The 16,281-nt window shown below is 37.8% G+C and overlaps 1 protein-coding gene across 1 annotated transcript; it reads left to right on the forward strand.

Moving 5' to 3' along the window:
• Window positions 1-11,727: 11,727 nt before the first annotated feature.
• On the forward strand, window positions 11,728-12,510 carry LOC112171153 (uncharacterized mitochondrial protein AtMg00810-like). Its single transcript, XM_024308379.1, has one exon. The coding sequence runs from the start codon at window positions 11,728-11,730 to the stop codon at window positions 12,508-12,510; it is 783 nt and encodes a 260-aa protein (XP_024164147.1).
• The last annotated feature ends 3,771 nt before the right edge of the window (window positions 12,511-16,281 follow it).

Here is a 16,281-nt window from a genome sequence, read left to right on the forward strand (position 1 = left end):
CACGTTTTAAAAGCAATAGGGCAAAGGTAAATGAATTTGAAGAAATCGACCGTTGGATGAGCTTATTGGAATATTTTATGCCTCTTGTAAAAACTTCATAAATTTTGTTTTCGTTTTGACTTCGATCTATTGGTCAATTGAATATACCTTTATGACCTTATATTTAGTAATTAGATTCCTTAAGGGCAATTGAATCAAGACATATATATATATATGAGGAAATCGACCGTCGAATGAGGGAATTGGAATAATTTATGCTTATAATCAAAATATTATTTGTTTTCGACCATTTCATATATGGGTCTATCTCTATCTTTTGAGTACGTACCAAAACTCAAGGGACATGATTACTGCTGTTAGGTATTCAAACACTAAGCTAATAAATTATTAAAGTAATTATGAACAAGTTAAAGTCTACTTGAAAAATTAATTTAACAATATATCGCGTAGACCACACCACTGATTAGTAGAATAGAAGTTTCATTTGTTTAAAGATAGTTCAACAACTTACATATTGGCGAACAGTATTGAGCTAGTCTTTATTTATCTATTTATTTAAATTTGTGAAGCGAAATATCATTGAACAAGCTCAGTTTTGATATAGATATTTTAAATTTAACTCAAACATATAAAAAAAATTGTTAATTCACAATGCATCCTCTCCATTATATATTTCTAGGGAGTAATTTTTTCACAACCTTTGAATTCCACTTCTTCTCACCTGGCCACAAACCGACAGCTCCCATTACTACCTTGTTTTTCATTTATTTTATAAAATTATTATTAATATTATTTTATCCTGATCTGTATAAACCCAAATTCTTGAATATAAAAAATAAAAAAAAAAACCCAATTCATTTTGGAGAAAAAACCGTAGCTCGGATGCAAATCATGCAATGAAGGGGAAAGGGTAAAAGCCCTATTTTTTCCAAGGAAACAAGACTCAGGAGTCTGTAATACGGAAAAAAAAAAAAAAAAGGAAAAATTAAATCGGTGATTGTGTCGGTGAATTTGGATTTCTAAAGAAAATTTAATTTCAGATCTCTCCTCTGTTGGGTTTCAGAGACGTGGAGGCTTACCCAGATGACAAGCTCAGTGGCCAAGTATCAGGCAACCCCTTTGTTCTATCCCTTCCCAAAAACCATTCACCTTCATCTTCAACCTCTCTCCCTCTCTAATTGACTTTTTCAGACCCGAAAGCTCAGACCCAGAATGGAAGAAAGCTCAGACCCAGAATGGAAGAGAAGATTTGCTTTATTGTCATGGAGGGTCAAGAAGAAGGGGATACGGATGGGCGGGATGGCCGAGATTCGCGAGCCAAACAAGCACTTCCGGATTTGGCTCGGGTCGTACTCGACTCCGGTGACAGCTGCCCCGGAAGAAGAAGATTTGTTTTAACTGTTAACGTTGACTGTCAATACAAATTTATGAACAATTGACGATGAGATCACCTGAATGGCCGAGATTGTAGGTTTTTATTATTTTAATAGGTGCGTGTAGTGCACGCGTGTCAGTGTGCATACACTGACAGTGCATGGAATCCATTTCCTTGCTAGTACACATTATTCAATAATAGTCACTGAAACACGCCAAATCGGGATTCAAATTTGCTCCTCACATTTATTTTGTGGTGATATCACCACCCTATTAAAACTTATCACGTCATATAGAATTAATTAAAATTATTTTTTAATAAAACATCATGATTAACTATAATTGTGTTTTATAACACATGTCAGTTTTGTATTGAGTGGTGGTATCACCTGATACCACCAAAATATTGGTGGTAAGCAAATTTGAATCCCGTTAAATCGACTATGATTTTCTAATAATTCTTGATTAATAGTTCAGATATAGGTTATTCGTCTCATTGGGTGCAAGTCTGCAATTTTACTAAGCACATCCAAAATACCAAAACCTACTGTTCACGTAAGTCACCACACGCATGATCAACCAAATAGCGAATTAATTCTACTCCAGTTCAATGTGTATCCAAAGAGATCCAATACAACCAAATAATCCTACACCTTTACCAGATTTCATTTGATTTCACCGTCAAGTTAAGATGATATTTCATTGCAAATGTGATATTACATAGCAAATGTCATGCCAAGCTATCCAACTCCACACTTTCAGTCAATTTGCTACTTTATATTTTATTTCAGCCAATTTATTATCTTATATCTTCAAAATTAGTCAATTTATTTGCTACCATGACATTCCATCAAATTTGTGACTCCAATCTAGGCTTTCAAACTTAGCTAATTTTACATTCCTAAATTTTCAAAATTGCCATTTACTACCATATGTTTTCAAAATTAATCACTATTTGAAAGGAATTGACGAATTAAGACTAGTTACTTTGATACGTAGAAGACTGGAAGGGTAGTAATTGCCTAATTTTAAAAATTTAAAGTAGCAAAATGCTTGAAAAAAAACTTTGATAACAAATTGGGGCTACAATAAAATTAATATAGGGTAGCAATTTGTTGGCTATTAAGCTTTTTTTGTTTGCCCTATATTACTTTTCATCCAAGACATTCTACTTATTTTATTGGAATAGAGGTTCGTTGCAGCTGCAAAAACGGTTCAGGATCCTCAGGAAAAATTTAGAGCGGGTATGTGACAGATTCCAGTAGCCCCGCTTTAAATTCAATATCAATTATGTGACAGATTCCAGTAGCCCCTGCTTTAAATTCAATAACACATAATTGAATCGCCCAAATTGGAAGTCCAAAATCCCAAAAACTAAACGACGAAACCTAGATTACAATGAGAAACAAAAGCCCATTGTGTAGAAGAAACCTGGAGATCAGCAATGAAACCAGAAGAAATCTCGAGAAATGGAAGCGTCGTGGTCGTTCTTGGGAATTTCAAAGTTACGCCTCTTAAGGTGTAACTTAGAGAAGGGATTGGCCTTGATATATATCCCCCGTAATTTTTCTGTGTGAAAGTCCCGGTTCTTTCAAATTCCTTCATGTTTCTTTGCCAAACAGGGCACTCATCACATGGGATTCTAAAATCCCTGTGAATGAGTGAATTGTCATCTCCCACCTCAAAATATCTTACCCAAACACTGCCTTAAAGTTTCTGATTCATCAGCTTTTCATATCTTTTGATTTCTCAGCGTAACCAAACTGGTGTTTAAGTCTTGAATAAGCATTCAAAAAATGAGAACTTTGATGTGGTTACATTTTTGTAGTAACGCACAGGTCCTGGAGGTGAGAACTTTGACATCTTTTAAGTCATTGTTGTTTGTCAAAATCAATGGCGGAACTATATGGGGGCCGGAGTGGGCCCTGGCCCCCCCAAATTATTATGAAAAATGCTGCTAAGCTATTAATTGGCTTGTGTTTTTATCCTAATTAAAAGTAAATTAAACTATAATTTACAATCATGGCCCCCCAAATTGAAGTCTTAACTATAATTACTTCTTGTAAACTGATAATTATAATAATTAACTTCATTAGTTGGCTTATTTAGCTTATAGAATTCTATAAATTATTAATTAAGGCGCATTTAAAGGAGAATATTAATGGATGCTTAATATATGGCATCGAAAATGAAGAAAAAATAATTTTTCGTTTTTGTTATTCAATATTTGTTTGTATTTGAATTTTCTAGTAAATATCAATTGTTGAAAAAAAAATTTATCAATATTTTTGGCCCCCCCATTAAGAAGTTTCAGGTTCCGCCACTGGTCAAAATATCTCTGCTTTCCTAGTTTTTTCAATTATATATGCTGTTTGAGAAAAGATGAAGTAATAACCTCAAATCCATGGTCGTTGATCACCCCAAAAAAATAAAAATAAAAGGATTCCATGGTCCAAGGATAGGGGCCAATTGGGCTTTCAAATAAGTGGTGTTATTGCACCTTGCAGGTGCTTGATGAAATGGCTGACCCATGAAAGCTGCGAATGAGATTAAGAATAAATCACACCCAACACTTTCTAGGTTGAGTATGCTGTTTAATTAGTCTAGTCTTCCCTTTTTGAGTCATATATACAAAATCTCTAGGAGATAACGGGGGCACCAAGAAATAACTTTCCCACACAAACATTTTTCAACACAAACGGAGAAATGTCAATTGGGTATAAATCTGATTTACTTAATTTTCCTATACGAACAATATATCGAAATCCTTCAACAGGGTTTGAAGGGGACCGATTGTATTGTATTTTGTTTTTCAAGGTAGACTGTTGAACCCTTTTTCTACACAAATGGAGAAATGTCAATTGGGCATAAATCTGATTTAATTAATTTCCCTATACGAACAATATATCGAAATCCTTCAACAGAGTTTGAAGGGGACCAGTCGTATTGTATTTTGTTTTTCAAGGTAGACTGTTAAACCCTTTTTCTACACAAACGGAGAAATGTCAATTGGGCATAAATTTGATTTAATTAATTTCCCTATACGAAAAATATATCGAAATCCTTCATCAGGATTTGAAGGGGATCGATTGTATTGTATTATGTTTTTCAAGGTAGACTGTTGAACCCCTTTTCTACACAAACGAAGAAATGTCAGTTGGGCATAAATCTGATTTAATTAAGGATTAATTTCAGTTTACCCCCCTGAGGTTTGGGGGTGTCATCATTTCACCCCCTCTACTTTCAATTTTGAATTTTTACCCCCTAAACTTTCTAATTTCAATCAACCGTGTCCAATTTCTCTTATTCCGTCCAAAGTCAACGTTAACTTTGACTTTTGAGGGGTAAAATGGTCTTTTCAAGATAAAAATATATAAAAAATAAAAAAATATATTTCTTTTCTTTTTTTTTTTTTTTTTTTTTTTTTTTTCTGTTTCTTCTTTTTTTTTTTTTTTTTCTATTTCTTCATTTTTTTTTGTCTTCAACCTATACACCAAAAGTTATAATAGGTTTATAAAAACAAAAAATATTCTAGGTGGTTGAAAGCCGCTTGCTGGTCTACGATATTTGTGATATATCTCCGATAAAGTGAAAAATTTTAGGATATATCCCCAATAAAGTGAAGAAATATCTGTAAAAAATAATTTTACACTTTATCTAGAAATAAATATCTGTAAAAAAATAATTTTACACACTCGCTGGTCTACGATATTTGTGATATATCTCTGATAAAGTGAAGAATTTTAGGATTCCCTAATAAAGTGAAGAAATATCTGTAAAAAATTATTTTACACTTTATCTGTAAATAAATATCAGTATATTCCCAATAAAGTGAAGAAATATCTGTGTAAAATCATTTTTGGTCTACGATATTTGTGATATATCTCCAATAAAGTGAAAAAATTTAGGATATATCCCCAATAAAGTGAACCAATATCTGTAAAAATGATTTTACAATTTGTCTGTAAATATCTGTATATCCCCAATAAAGTGAAGAAATATCTGTGTAAAATCATTTTTTACAGATATTTATTTACAGATAGTGTAAAATTATTTTTTACAGATATTTCTTCACTTTATCAGAGATATATCACAAATATCGTAGACCAGCGAGTGTGTAAAATCATTTTTTACAGATATTTATTTCTAGATAAAGTGTAAAATTATTTTTTACAGATATTTCTTCACTTTATTGGGGATATATCCTAAAATTCTTCACTTTATCGGAGATATATCACAAATATCGTAGACCAGCAAGCGGCTTTCAACCACCTAGAGTATTTTTTTTGTTTTTATAAACCTATTATAACTTTTGGTGTATAGGTTGAAGACAAAAAAAAAAAAAAAAAATAGAAAAGAAAAAAAAAAAAAAACGAAGAAACAGAAGAAAAAAAAACAGAAAAAAAATTATTTTTTTATTTTTTTATATATTTTTTATCTTGAAAAGACCATTTTACCCCTCAAAAGTCAAAGTTAACGTTGACTTTGGACGGAATAGGAGAAATTGGACACGGTTGATTGAAATTGGAAAGTTTAGGGGGTAAAAATTCAAAATTAAAAGTAGAGGGGGTGAAATGATGACACCCCCAAACCTCAGGGGGGTAAACTGAAATTAATCCTTTAATTAATTTGCCTATACGAACAATATATCGAAATCATTCATCAGGGTTTGTAGGGGACCGATTGTATTCTATTTTGTTTTTCAAAGTAGACTGTTGACCACTTTTTCTACACATACGGAGAAATGTCAATTGGGCATAAATCTGATTTAATTAATTTCCCTATATGAAAAATATATTGAAATCCTTCAACAGGGTTTGAAGGGGATCGATTGTATTGTATTTTGTTTTTCAAGGTAGACTGTTGAACCCTTTTTCTACACAAACGGAGAAATGTCAATTGGGCATAAATCTAATTTAATTAATTTCCCTATACGAACAATATATCGAAATCCTTCAACAGAGTTTGAAGGGGACCAGTTGTATTGTATTTTGTTTTTCAAGGTAGACTGTTGAACCCTTTTTCTACACAAACAGAGAAATGTCAATTGGGCTCTTTATTATTCTCTATTTTCTGTTTTGACAGTTATTTCCATAATTTCCTATATGCATAGCATGTGTAACAAGGGTTAATTATGAGCTTCAAATACAAAGACTGAAAACCATAAAGAAGAGGAAACTTACCACTTTTACACCTCCAGCACATGTGCTGATTCATGAGCAATGTTGACTAGTACTTATATGTCTACTTTGATTTTATCAAAGTTATTGACTTTTTCGTGCTGGAGAATAGTATAAGCTTTTAGATGGTCAGATATTAGACCATTACATAGATGAATCTTGAATGTTTGATAATTCTGTTGCAAAAGGAATTATAGAATTTGATGATATCGAACCTCGCTCTGTTGAACAATGTCAATGAAGAGCAGATTGGCCTAAATCGAAAAATGCGATCCACACTGAATTTGATTCACTAGCAAAAAGACAAGTATTTGGGCCTATAATGTTGACACCGCCAAATGTAAAACCTATTGGCCATAAATGGGTTCTTGTTAGAAAGCGTAATGTGAAAAATGAGCTTGTTAGATACGAAGCCCGCCTTTTGGCATAAGGTTTCTCACAACGCCCTGGAATCGACTATGGGGAGACATATTCCTCCGCAATGAACGTAATAATGTTTTGCTAACTCATCAATTTGGTAGTTTCCGAAAAACTTGACATGCAGCTTATAGATGTGGTTACTGCATATCCCTATAGGGATCTAGATTCAGAGATATATATGAAGGTTCTAGATGGACTTCAATTACCCAAATCAAATGGCTTTAAACCACGAAGTGCATTTTCAGTAAGATTAAAACGCTCACTATATGGATTGAAACAATCCGGATGGATGTGTATAACCATCTAACTGACTACTTGATTGGGAAGGGATATGTCAACAATGAAATATGCCCATGCATGATCATTAAAAGGGCAAGTTCCGAATTTGCAATTGTAGTAGTTTATGTTGATGACATGAACCTATTTGGAACTCTAGATGAGTTGAGGGAAACTGCTAAGTATTTGAAATTTGAATTTGAGATGAAAGATCTTGGGAAAACACAGTTTTGTCTCGGATTAGAACTTGAGCACTGCGGCTTAAAAAAAATGAATTACCCGTCTGGCCGCACCCAACATGCGTTGGCTAGGCTAGAGGCCGTCGCCATTACCGGGGCGTAGCCGGACAGGCACTAGCACAGCTATGGCTATTAGAGCGACAAAGCAGTCTCTAGGGTTTCTTTGTTTTATTAGAATGATATATCCTCTGACCTCTTTATTAAAAGGAAGGGTCTATTCAGACCTCCAAATTTACTATTTGAACCTCCATTTTTTTTCAATTATTAGTTGATTTTGTTAACTCATATGAAAAGACTAATAAGGACACCAAAATAAAAAACCTAGATCAACAGATTCTTTTCCTACCTCCAGTCCTCTATCTCAAAGCATCTTCCTCCTTAGTCTGAGAGATGATACTTCCATAGGAATTTCCAATTTTCTAGTCTTTCCTATGAAAGTCTTGTTTATAAAATTCACAAAAACTATGAGCTCACTATGATGATATGGGAAGAAGTAGAGAGAAACAATGGGCACATGAGGAAGTTGAGTGAAGGTTGAGTGAACAAGCCAATCATGGAGCTAGCAAACAACACAGATCAAACGAAAATTAATTATAGTATATGATCGATTGTAAGTGTGATGCCCCGAAAATTCGTATTTATTTTCCGACGATTTTCCGGAATCTAAATTGTGGTTATTGGACGGTTTCGTGGCTTGTGGATGGAGCAGAAGTGTTTCGGGCGAATAATTAATTGAAGAATATGGTTTTAGGGGGGTTGCCAAAGGTTGACTTTTTATACGTTGGGATTCTCCGAAAACTTCCTTCATGAATGTTGTAGAGCTCGTCGAGACAAGTTCGTGGATATATCGAACGTGGAAATCGGAGTTCGTATGAATAAGTTATGGCCGTTGGAAAAAGTTTCCATTTTGGTATATATAGAGGATTTTTCCGGAAATTGCATAAAAGGCCAGGTTTCCATTTTGGGAAACCCAGCTCTGTTTCTCTCTCCCCGAGCTCGAGTCGCCTCTCCCCTTCACCGGCTTCGTTCTCCCTCCTCCAGCCACCATAGGACACGATTCAAAGTGGGTTCTCTTCGCCTCAATCCCCTCTTGAGGTCTGTGGAAGAATTGGAGCATGAAATGAGCTGTGGAGGGAGGTGCAAGGCCGAGAAGTTTGGCGGCGGAGCTGCGTCGGACCTAGATGTGAACTTCCGATTCCTGCCACTATCGCCGGTGTTTCTTGAGGGCTTTTGAAGCCCATAGGACGTTGATGCTTCTCCCAAAGCGGCTTGAGACGATTTCACTTGTGGATGACGAATCGAAGCTTTGAAATTCTAGGGTTCATCGAATTTCAGATATTGCAAGGTAAATTCCGGCCAAACGGCTATGATTTAGACTTTGTGTTAGTTATGAAAGTTTAAATTGGAGTTGAGATGAAGAACTTTGGTGTTGGGAGTTTTGTCAAATTCCGACTTTGGTCCGGCGGTGGCGCCGCCACTGTGGTGGTGTTTTCCGGCTACCTCAGGGATAGTTTCTGTTCCTGAGTTCGATCTACTCGTCGATACGAGCATTTCGATATATTGTTCGTAATTTTTGGAGATCGTATGAGCATGTTAGGGTTTTTACGGTTTCGGACCGTTCGATATTTCGATCAACTTGTGGTTTCGGCATATCGATCGTAGATGTATTCTGAAGACATTGGGTGGTCTCGGATGTGGTTTCACCTCGATTGGCATCACTTTGGAGATTTTAGTTCAAAACAGGGGTTTCAGACTTAAATCGTTTGTGAATTGTTACTAAGTGGAAACTGATTGTGATTAGGTACTTGACGAAGTATTTTTGGACGGTCGTTTTGTGGGTTGGCTGCTTTGTTCTGTATTGAAGACGCATCAGGAGTTTCGAGGTGAGTAATCTCACGATGTTCATTCACGAACGGGTTTACCATATTGTCTTGGAGTTATGAGATTAACTGTGACTATAATGGTATTAGTGGCATTCCTCAGTTGATGATCATGTATATATATATATATATATTTACATGATATATATATATGTATTGGTGGAATCTGTGTGATGAGTTGGATGATTGCTATTTGAGTGACGACTGATGAAATTGTGTATTGTGTTGTGATTGTAGGATATCATGTGTTGAGATACCATGGGTCTAGTATGACCGTCTTAAGTGAGATTTAAGATATGGTAGCTTGTGTAGGAATATATGTGTGATGAATCGATGATATCAGTATGATGAATCTTTGTGATGATTGTCATGTAAAGCTTGTGTAGGAATATCTGTGTGATGAATTGATGACATCAGTATGATGAATCCTTGTGATGATTGTCATGTAAAGCTTGTGTAGAAATATCTGTGTAGCTTGTGTAGGGATATTTGTGTGATCATTGCTATCTGTGTGATGACTAGCAATGAATCTATGTGTGATGATCGCTATCTATGTGATGACCAGCGATATTTGTGTGATGATTAGTTGAATGATCGCTGTTTCTGGTGGCTTTCTCCGGGTACCTCACACAGAATGCTATACCGCCTGGGGTACCGATCACCTCCTCAATCCTGTATCAAGAACACGACGTCAGAGGGATAAACCGTACCGGACGGTTTATACCTCTCCGATGTCTGAGTGAGAAGCTAATAGATGTAGAGATCACTTTAAGTATCTAGGAGTCCTTACCCGTGAAAGGTGGTTGTGCTAATGTCTTTATACTCGGGCGTGGGAAGGGAGTCTCCCCTATCCTCGATGTAGGACACAGCTTCCTCTCTTGATGCCATATCAGCTCTCTTGTTGCGTAAAATGGATGGGCTGTGCTGGCCTTGTCCCGGGCCCTGGGTGTCCAGGGTGGCATTGCATGTGAGGCCCGCCATGGTGGGTTGTGACCCCGGCCCATGGCGCAGTACCTAGGGGTACCGAGGGGGCTCAAAGGCTAGTGCTAAACCTTGTTGAGACTCCCCAGTATGTACAATCGCTATATATGTGATGACCGGCGATATCTGTGTGATGACCGACGCTATCTATGTGATGACCAGCGATAGCTGTGTGATGATTAGTTGGATGATCGCTATCTGTGTGATGACCGGCGCTATCTGTGTGATGACTGGCAATATCTGTGTGATGATTGGTTGGATGATGGCTATCTGTGTGATGATTAGTAAGATGATGGCTATCTGTGTGATGATCAGTGTGATGACAGCTCGGTAGCGGAGTTGAATTGTTATTAAGTTAACAAAGATCAAGAGGACTGCTGTGATGGTCGGGGCTACCTACAGACATCAGAGTGTGGGATTACGATGATTACTATGATTTGAATTACTTGACTTAGTGTGACCTCCTGAACTAAATTATATGCAGGGGTTCCCAAGGTTTTGAAGATCATTCTGAGGTAAATCCTGAACATGTGTCTAGTCTTCTTAATGTTGTTAATTAAGATGAAGAGTCCGAACCTACCAAATACACTTTGCCTAATCGAGTCAATCGTGGTAAACCTTCAAAAAGATATGAACCTACCATTAGTGCCAAGTCAAAGTATCCCGTTGCCAATTATGTGTCAACCCATAAGTTATCTAAGTCATATGAATCTTTTGTGCACCAGATATCTTCTGTATCTATTCCTAACAAAGTGTAGGATGCTTTGAGAGATCCCAAGTGGTCTAAGGCAATGGAAGAAGAGATGGAAGCATTGCAGAAGAATAATACATGGGAGTTAGTACCACTTCCAAGTGGAAAGAAGACTGTGGGGTGTAGATGGATTTATACAGTGAAACACAATGCAGATGGTTCAATTAATAGATACAAGGCGAGATTGGTGGCCAAGGGGTTCACACAGACTTATGGTGTGGACTATGATGAGACGTTTGGCCCTGTAGCAAAGATCAATACCATCAGGGTGCTATTGTCTTTGGTTGCAAACCTAGATTGGCCACTTCGGCAGTTTGATGTGAAGAATGCATTCCTTCATGGGGATTTAGTTGAAGAAGTTTACATGAGCCTTCCTCCTGGATATGAAACTACTACAAATATTGATGTGGTTTGCAGATTGAAAAAGTCCTTGCATGGTTTGGGAGGTTTACTCAATCAATGCGCCGCATTGGTTATAAACAAAGCAACTCAGATTACACTCTTTTCTCAAGCGTCAGAAGGGTCAGATAACTGTGTTGATAATCTATGTGGCTGATATGGTGATTACAGGTGACGATAGTGATGAGATTGGAAGACTGCAATAGCAATTGGCTTCTGAGTTTGAGATGAAAGATCTTGGAGACCTAAAGTATTTTCTGGGCATTGAGGTAGCAAGGGGGAGAAGTGGAATCTTCTTATGCCAATGGAAGTATGTTCTGGACCTTCTGACTGAAACAGGTTTGTTAGATTGCAGACCGGTTGACACACCTATTGAGCAAAATCACAAGTTGGCAGAGTATCCTGATCAAGTTTCTACAGATAGGGCTAGATATCAAAGATTGGTTGGAAGATTAATTTACTTGTCTCATACCAGACCAGATGTAGCATATGCAGTCAGTGTAGTGAGTCAGTTCATGCACAACCCAAGTGAGGCTCATATGGATGCCGTTGTGAGAATTTTAAGATACTTAAATACTGCACCAGGGAAAGGTTTGATGTTTTCTAAACATAATCACCTGGAGGTGAGTGGCTTTACTGATGCAGATTGGGCTGGCTGTATTACTGACCAGAGATCTACTTCAGGGTACTTTACATTTGTAGGAGGAAACTTGGTTACTTGGAGAAGTAAGAAGCAAAAGGTGGTAGCAAGGTCTAGTGCTGAAGCAGAGTATAGAGGGATGGCTCATGGAGTTTGTGAGCTACTATGGCTGCGTAATTTATTGCGTGACTTAGGGTTCAAACCTAAGCAAGCCATGAAGTTACACTGTGACAATAAGGCAGCAATCGATATATCACAGAATCCGGTACAACATGATCGTACCAAGCATGTGGAAGTTGATAGGCACTTTATTAAGGAGAAGCTAGACGTGAAGTTGATTGACTTTCCATTTGTTCCAACTGAAGAGTAATTAGCAGATGTGTTGACTAAAGGAGTTTCCACCAAGGTGTTCCATGACTCACTTGACAAGTTGGACATCTGTGACTTGTATGCTCCAACTTGAGGGGGAGTGTTAGCGTGTGTCAATGTATCCTATTTAGAATATTCTTATTCTATTAGGAATGTACTTATTGTATGCAATTAGGAATGTAATTATCCCTTTAATTGTAATTAGCACTTACCTAGTTAGTATATGTAACCTTAGTGTATAAATACCTCCTTGTGAGAAGAATAAAATTATCTCATCATTCTCTCATATACATTCTTATTCTCAAGGCAAAACACATGTCGTTTTGGGATAGGGATAGAGGACGCAGGCCAGTGTTGGCGGCGTTCCTGGTGTATCATGGGTCCGAATCCATCATCTTTCTGTAGGGATAGAACAAGCCCATATCAATCGTACATCTCAAGTACTGAAAGATATCTTTTACACCAATCCTAATGGCGTCGCGTTGGCGCAGAGCTATATCTTAGCTAACAAGCTTACTGCAAATGAGATGTCTGGTCTTATGCATTCGGCTAAGTACAATAATGTGCCTATTGTACTAAGTAAGGCACTTCTACCTCTAGCACATCTTCGTCATCATCCTTTGGACGAAGAGGATCCTTTTCAGGATTAAGACTACAGATGATCATGGGGGTGCTTGAAGGCTTGACCTTGTCAAAATGCCTACGCATCTATCGACACGATGCTTAAGTTCCAAACCAAGACATAATCGTGTTCTCCCAAAATCCTTCATCTCAAACTCGGATTTCAAGTGTTCAGCGGTTTCCCTTAACTCTTTAAGGGCTTCCAATGAAGATCATGTCCAACATAAACCGCGATAGAATCCGAAACTTGTTATAGAAACGCGTGAGCATATCCCTTCCCAATCAAGTAGTCACTTTAGTGAGCGTTTCAATCTTATTGTAAACGTGCTCCGTGGTCTAGAGCCACTTGACTTGGGTAGATGAAGTTCACCATGAACCTTCATGTATATTCCGTATCTAGATCCCCATATAGATACGTAGTGACCACATTTGTAAGCTGCATGTTCAGTTATTCGGAAACTACCAAACTGATAAGGTAGTGGAGTGCAATGACATCCATTATGAAAGAATATGTCTCATCGTAGTCGATTCCAGGGCGTTTTGTGAGAAGCCTTGTGCCATAAGGTGAGATTGCCATATCTTTTTCTCATCACGCTTTCTAACGAAGACCCATTAGTCAGTAGGTTTTATGTTAGGAGGTGTTGGCATTACTGGCTCAAAAACCTTCCTCTTCGTTAGAGAATCCAACTTAACCTAGATCACATCTTTCCATTTAGGCCAAATCTCTCTATGTTGGCATACATTCATCAACAGAGCGTGGTTCGATATCATCTGACTCAACAAACTCATGCGCAACTACATCATCAATTATGATGGAGTTTCTATCCCACGTCTCATGTACACTAGTGTAAGTTTCATAGAGCTCTATATTCTCAGGAATAGGTTCTGACGTTGGGGCGTCATCCAAAGATAACCATAACCCGAAAGATACTCATGAGACAGATTTTGAGTGTTGATGATCAAAGGATTGGAGTGTGTCAAAGTATCCTTCGAACCTACGGGCCCCCCATGCATCCTAGCTGGGGCCATGGCTTGTAACGCCAGAGTGCCACTCTCTTTGGCGTTGGCGCCATGCCTACATCCATGTAGGGTGGCGCTACGTCCTCTCGTAGGGACGTCCTTCCTTGTAGGCATGTTTGCATCATATTTGTGTGATCTCATCACTTTAGTAGGGATCGAGATGAGACATAGTGGGGATAGACTGCGACAATTCCTGTCGTTCCTGCTGAACATCTGTGTTCTTATCTCCCTCTAACGATGGGAAGACTATCTCATCAAAGTGACATCCGCAAATCTAGCGGTAAGGAGATCGCCTAGCAAGGGCATGAAGTGGCAGACGATTGTTGGAGTCTCAAATCCAACGTAGTTGCCCATTCGTCTGTGAGAACCCATCATAGAGCGCTGTGGCGGCGCAATTGGCACATAAATGGCACACTCAAATATGCTTAAGTACGATACTTGTACCCAGTCACTAGCTGTAATGCAAAGATAGATTGAGTGGCGGTGGGTCGTAGACGAATTAGCATAGGTGCATGCGATATTGCGCCACCCCAAGCGAATATTAGGAGATTGGTGGGCATTACCAATGTCCAGAATACTATCGTAGTCTTTTCCGCCAGACTATTTGGATGTGCTCATGGGAATATGATGTCCAACATTAGTCCCAATGCAATAACCATCGAAGGTCTTCGATGTAAACTCACTAGCATAGTCAAATCCAATTGACTGAATAAGATGATTCGGGGAGTGAGCCTGTTGTCATATGATATGTGCTAGGAGTGTAGCATAAGCAGCATTATTAGTGGACAATGGCACAACACGTGACCAGCGTGTTTGCGTGTCAACCAATATCATGAGATATTTAAACGTCTGCAAGTTCGTTGAATCAGTCCATAGAATCCCCATGGGTTCTATGTAAGAACAAAATGAGTATTTTCATATCCTTTGCATAGGAGGGTTCAATCCTAGTTTCCCTAAGGAACGAGCTTTGTAAAAAGAGAGAGAGGCTTTAGAAGTAACCAATGAGGATTTTGGTTGGGCTTGAGCATTTGAAACGCTATTTGAAGCAAAGTTGGTGATTGCTACATCACCTGGGGCATCATCACCATGATGTATGCTATCCATGGCGTCATGGATAAGGACTATGCCAGCCCTAAGCTGGTGGTGGACGGTAGCGACAGCGATCACACTTAGTCCAGGAATCAACTGTTGATTGATGCTTCATTTCGCTCGAGAAAATAGATGTCCGTGTGAAGACTTTAGTAGACGGATCATCATATCAGGACTAGGATGACCTATCCTGTCGTGACAAAGCCAATATGTGTCTAAATCCAAGAGATCTTCTCTCATAACTTTTATTGGATTTAATAGCTCGGATAGTGACATAGAGTCCACTAGAGAGACACATAAACTTCTCTAAGATGCCCCTTTATTCGCAATCATTAGAGGTATTGCAAAGGAACTCATTTCAGTTCTCTACATGCGTTTTCATATGGAATCCGTTGGCTATTCATAGGGGCAATTTGCCCTAGGAGCGTAGAGAGTTTCTGTGATAGTAATCAAGGTGCCATTTGGCAAAGGGGAACTTAGGCTATTCCATGTCCTTGAATTAATATTGATGATCCAGTCATCATAGTCACAAAAGTAATATGCTCAGAATCAAAATGGAGTCAAAATGAAAAGAACTCAAAATTTTATTCATAAGCCAACAGAGTACATCATTGTCTTTTAACCATTAGGAGAATCTAATCCAAATGCTAGCGAATGCAAAACAAAGGTAGTCGTTTGACTTCTTTCAGTAACTCCAAAATAAATATGACCAGGTGAGTAGAGAGATGTCGGTGGAGCAAAGCTCGCTTAAATACCACTTATCTCAAAACCTTCCTAGACATCACACTCATTTTGGATGAGCCTATGTGAAGAAAAACTAAACCAATGACATTTACTACAAAGTATATGGCAATTGCCTATTACATATCTTGGAAAATAAAGACTTAAATAGAATTGGTGATCTATTGATCCTAGCCAAATTTGTAGTCTTTAACCTTTCACTCTAGATCATCTTCTTGATCTTCTTGTTCAACATCATGAGCTTCTCTTGCTTCACAATATGCTTTGTAGGCGGTGACAACTTCTTCACGAGCTCTACAAA

The sequence above is a fragment of the Rosa chinensis genome, chromosome 6 (genome assembly GCF_002994745.2).
Source record: "Rosa chinensis cultivar Old Blush chromosome 6, RchiOBHm-V2, whole genome shotgun sequence".
In the NCBI taxonomy this organism is placed as follows: Eukaryota; Viridiplantae; Streptophyta; class Magnoliopsida; order Rosales; family Rosaceae; genus Rosa; species Rosa chinensis.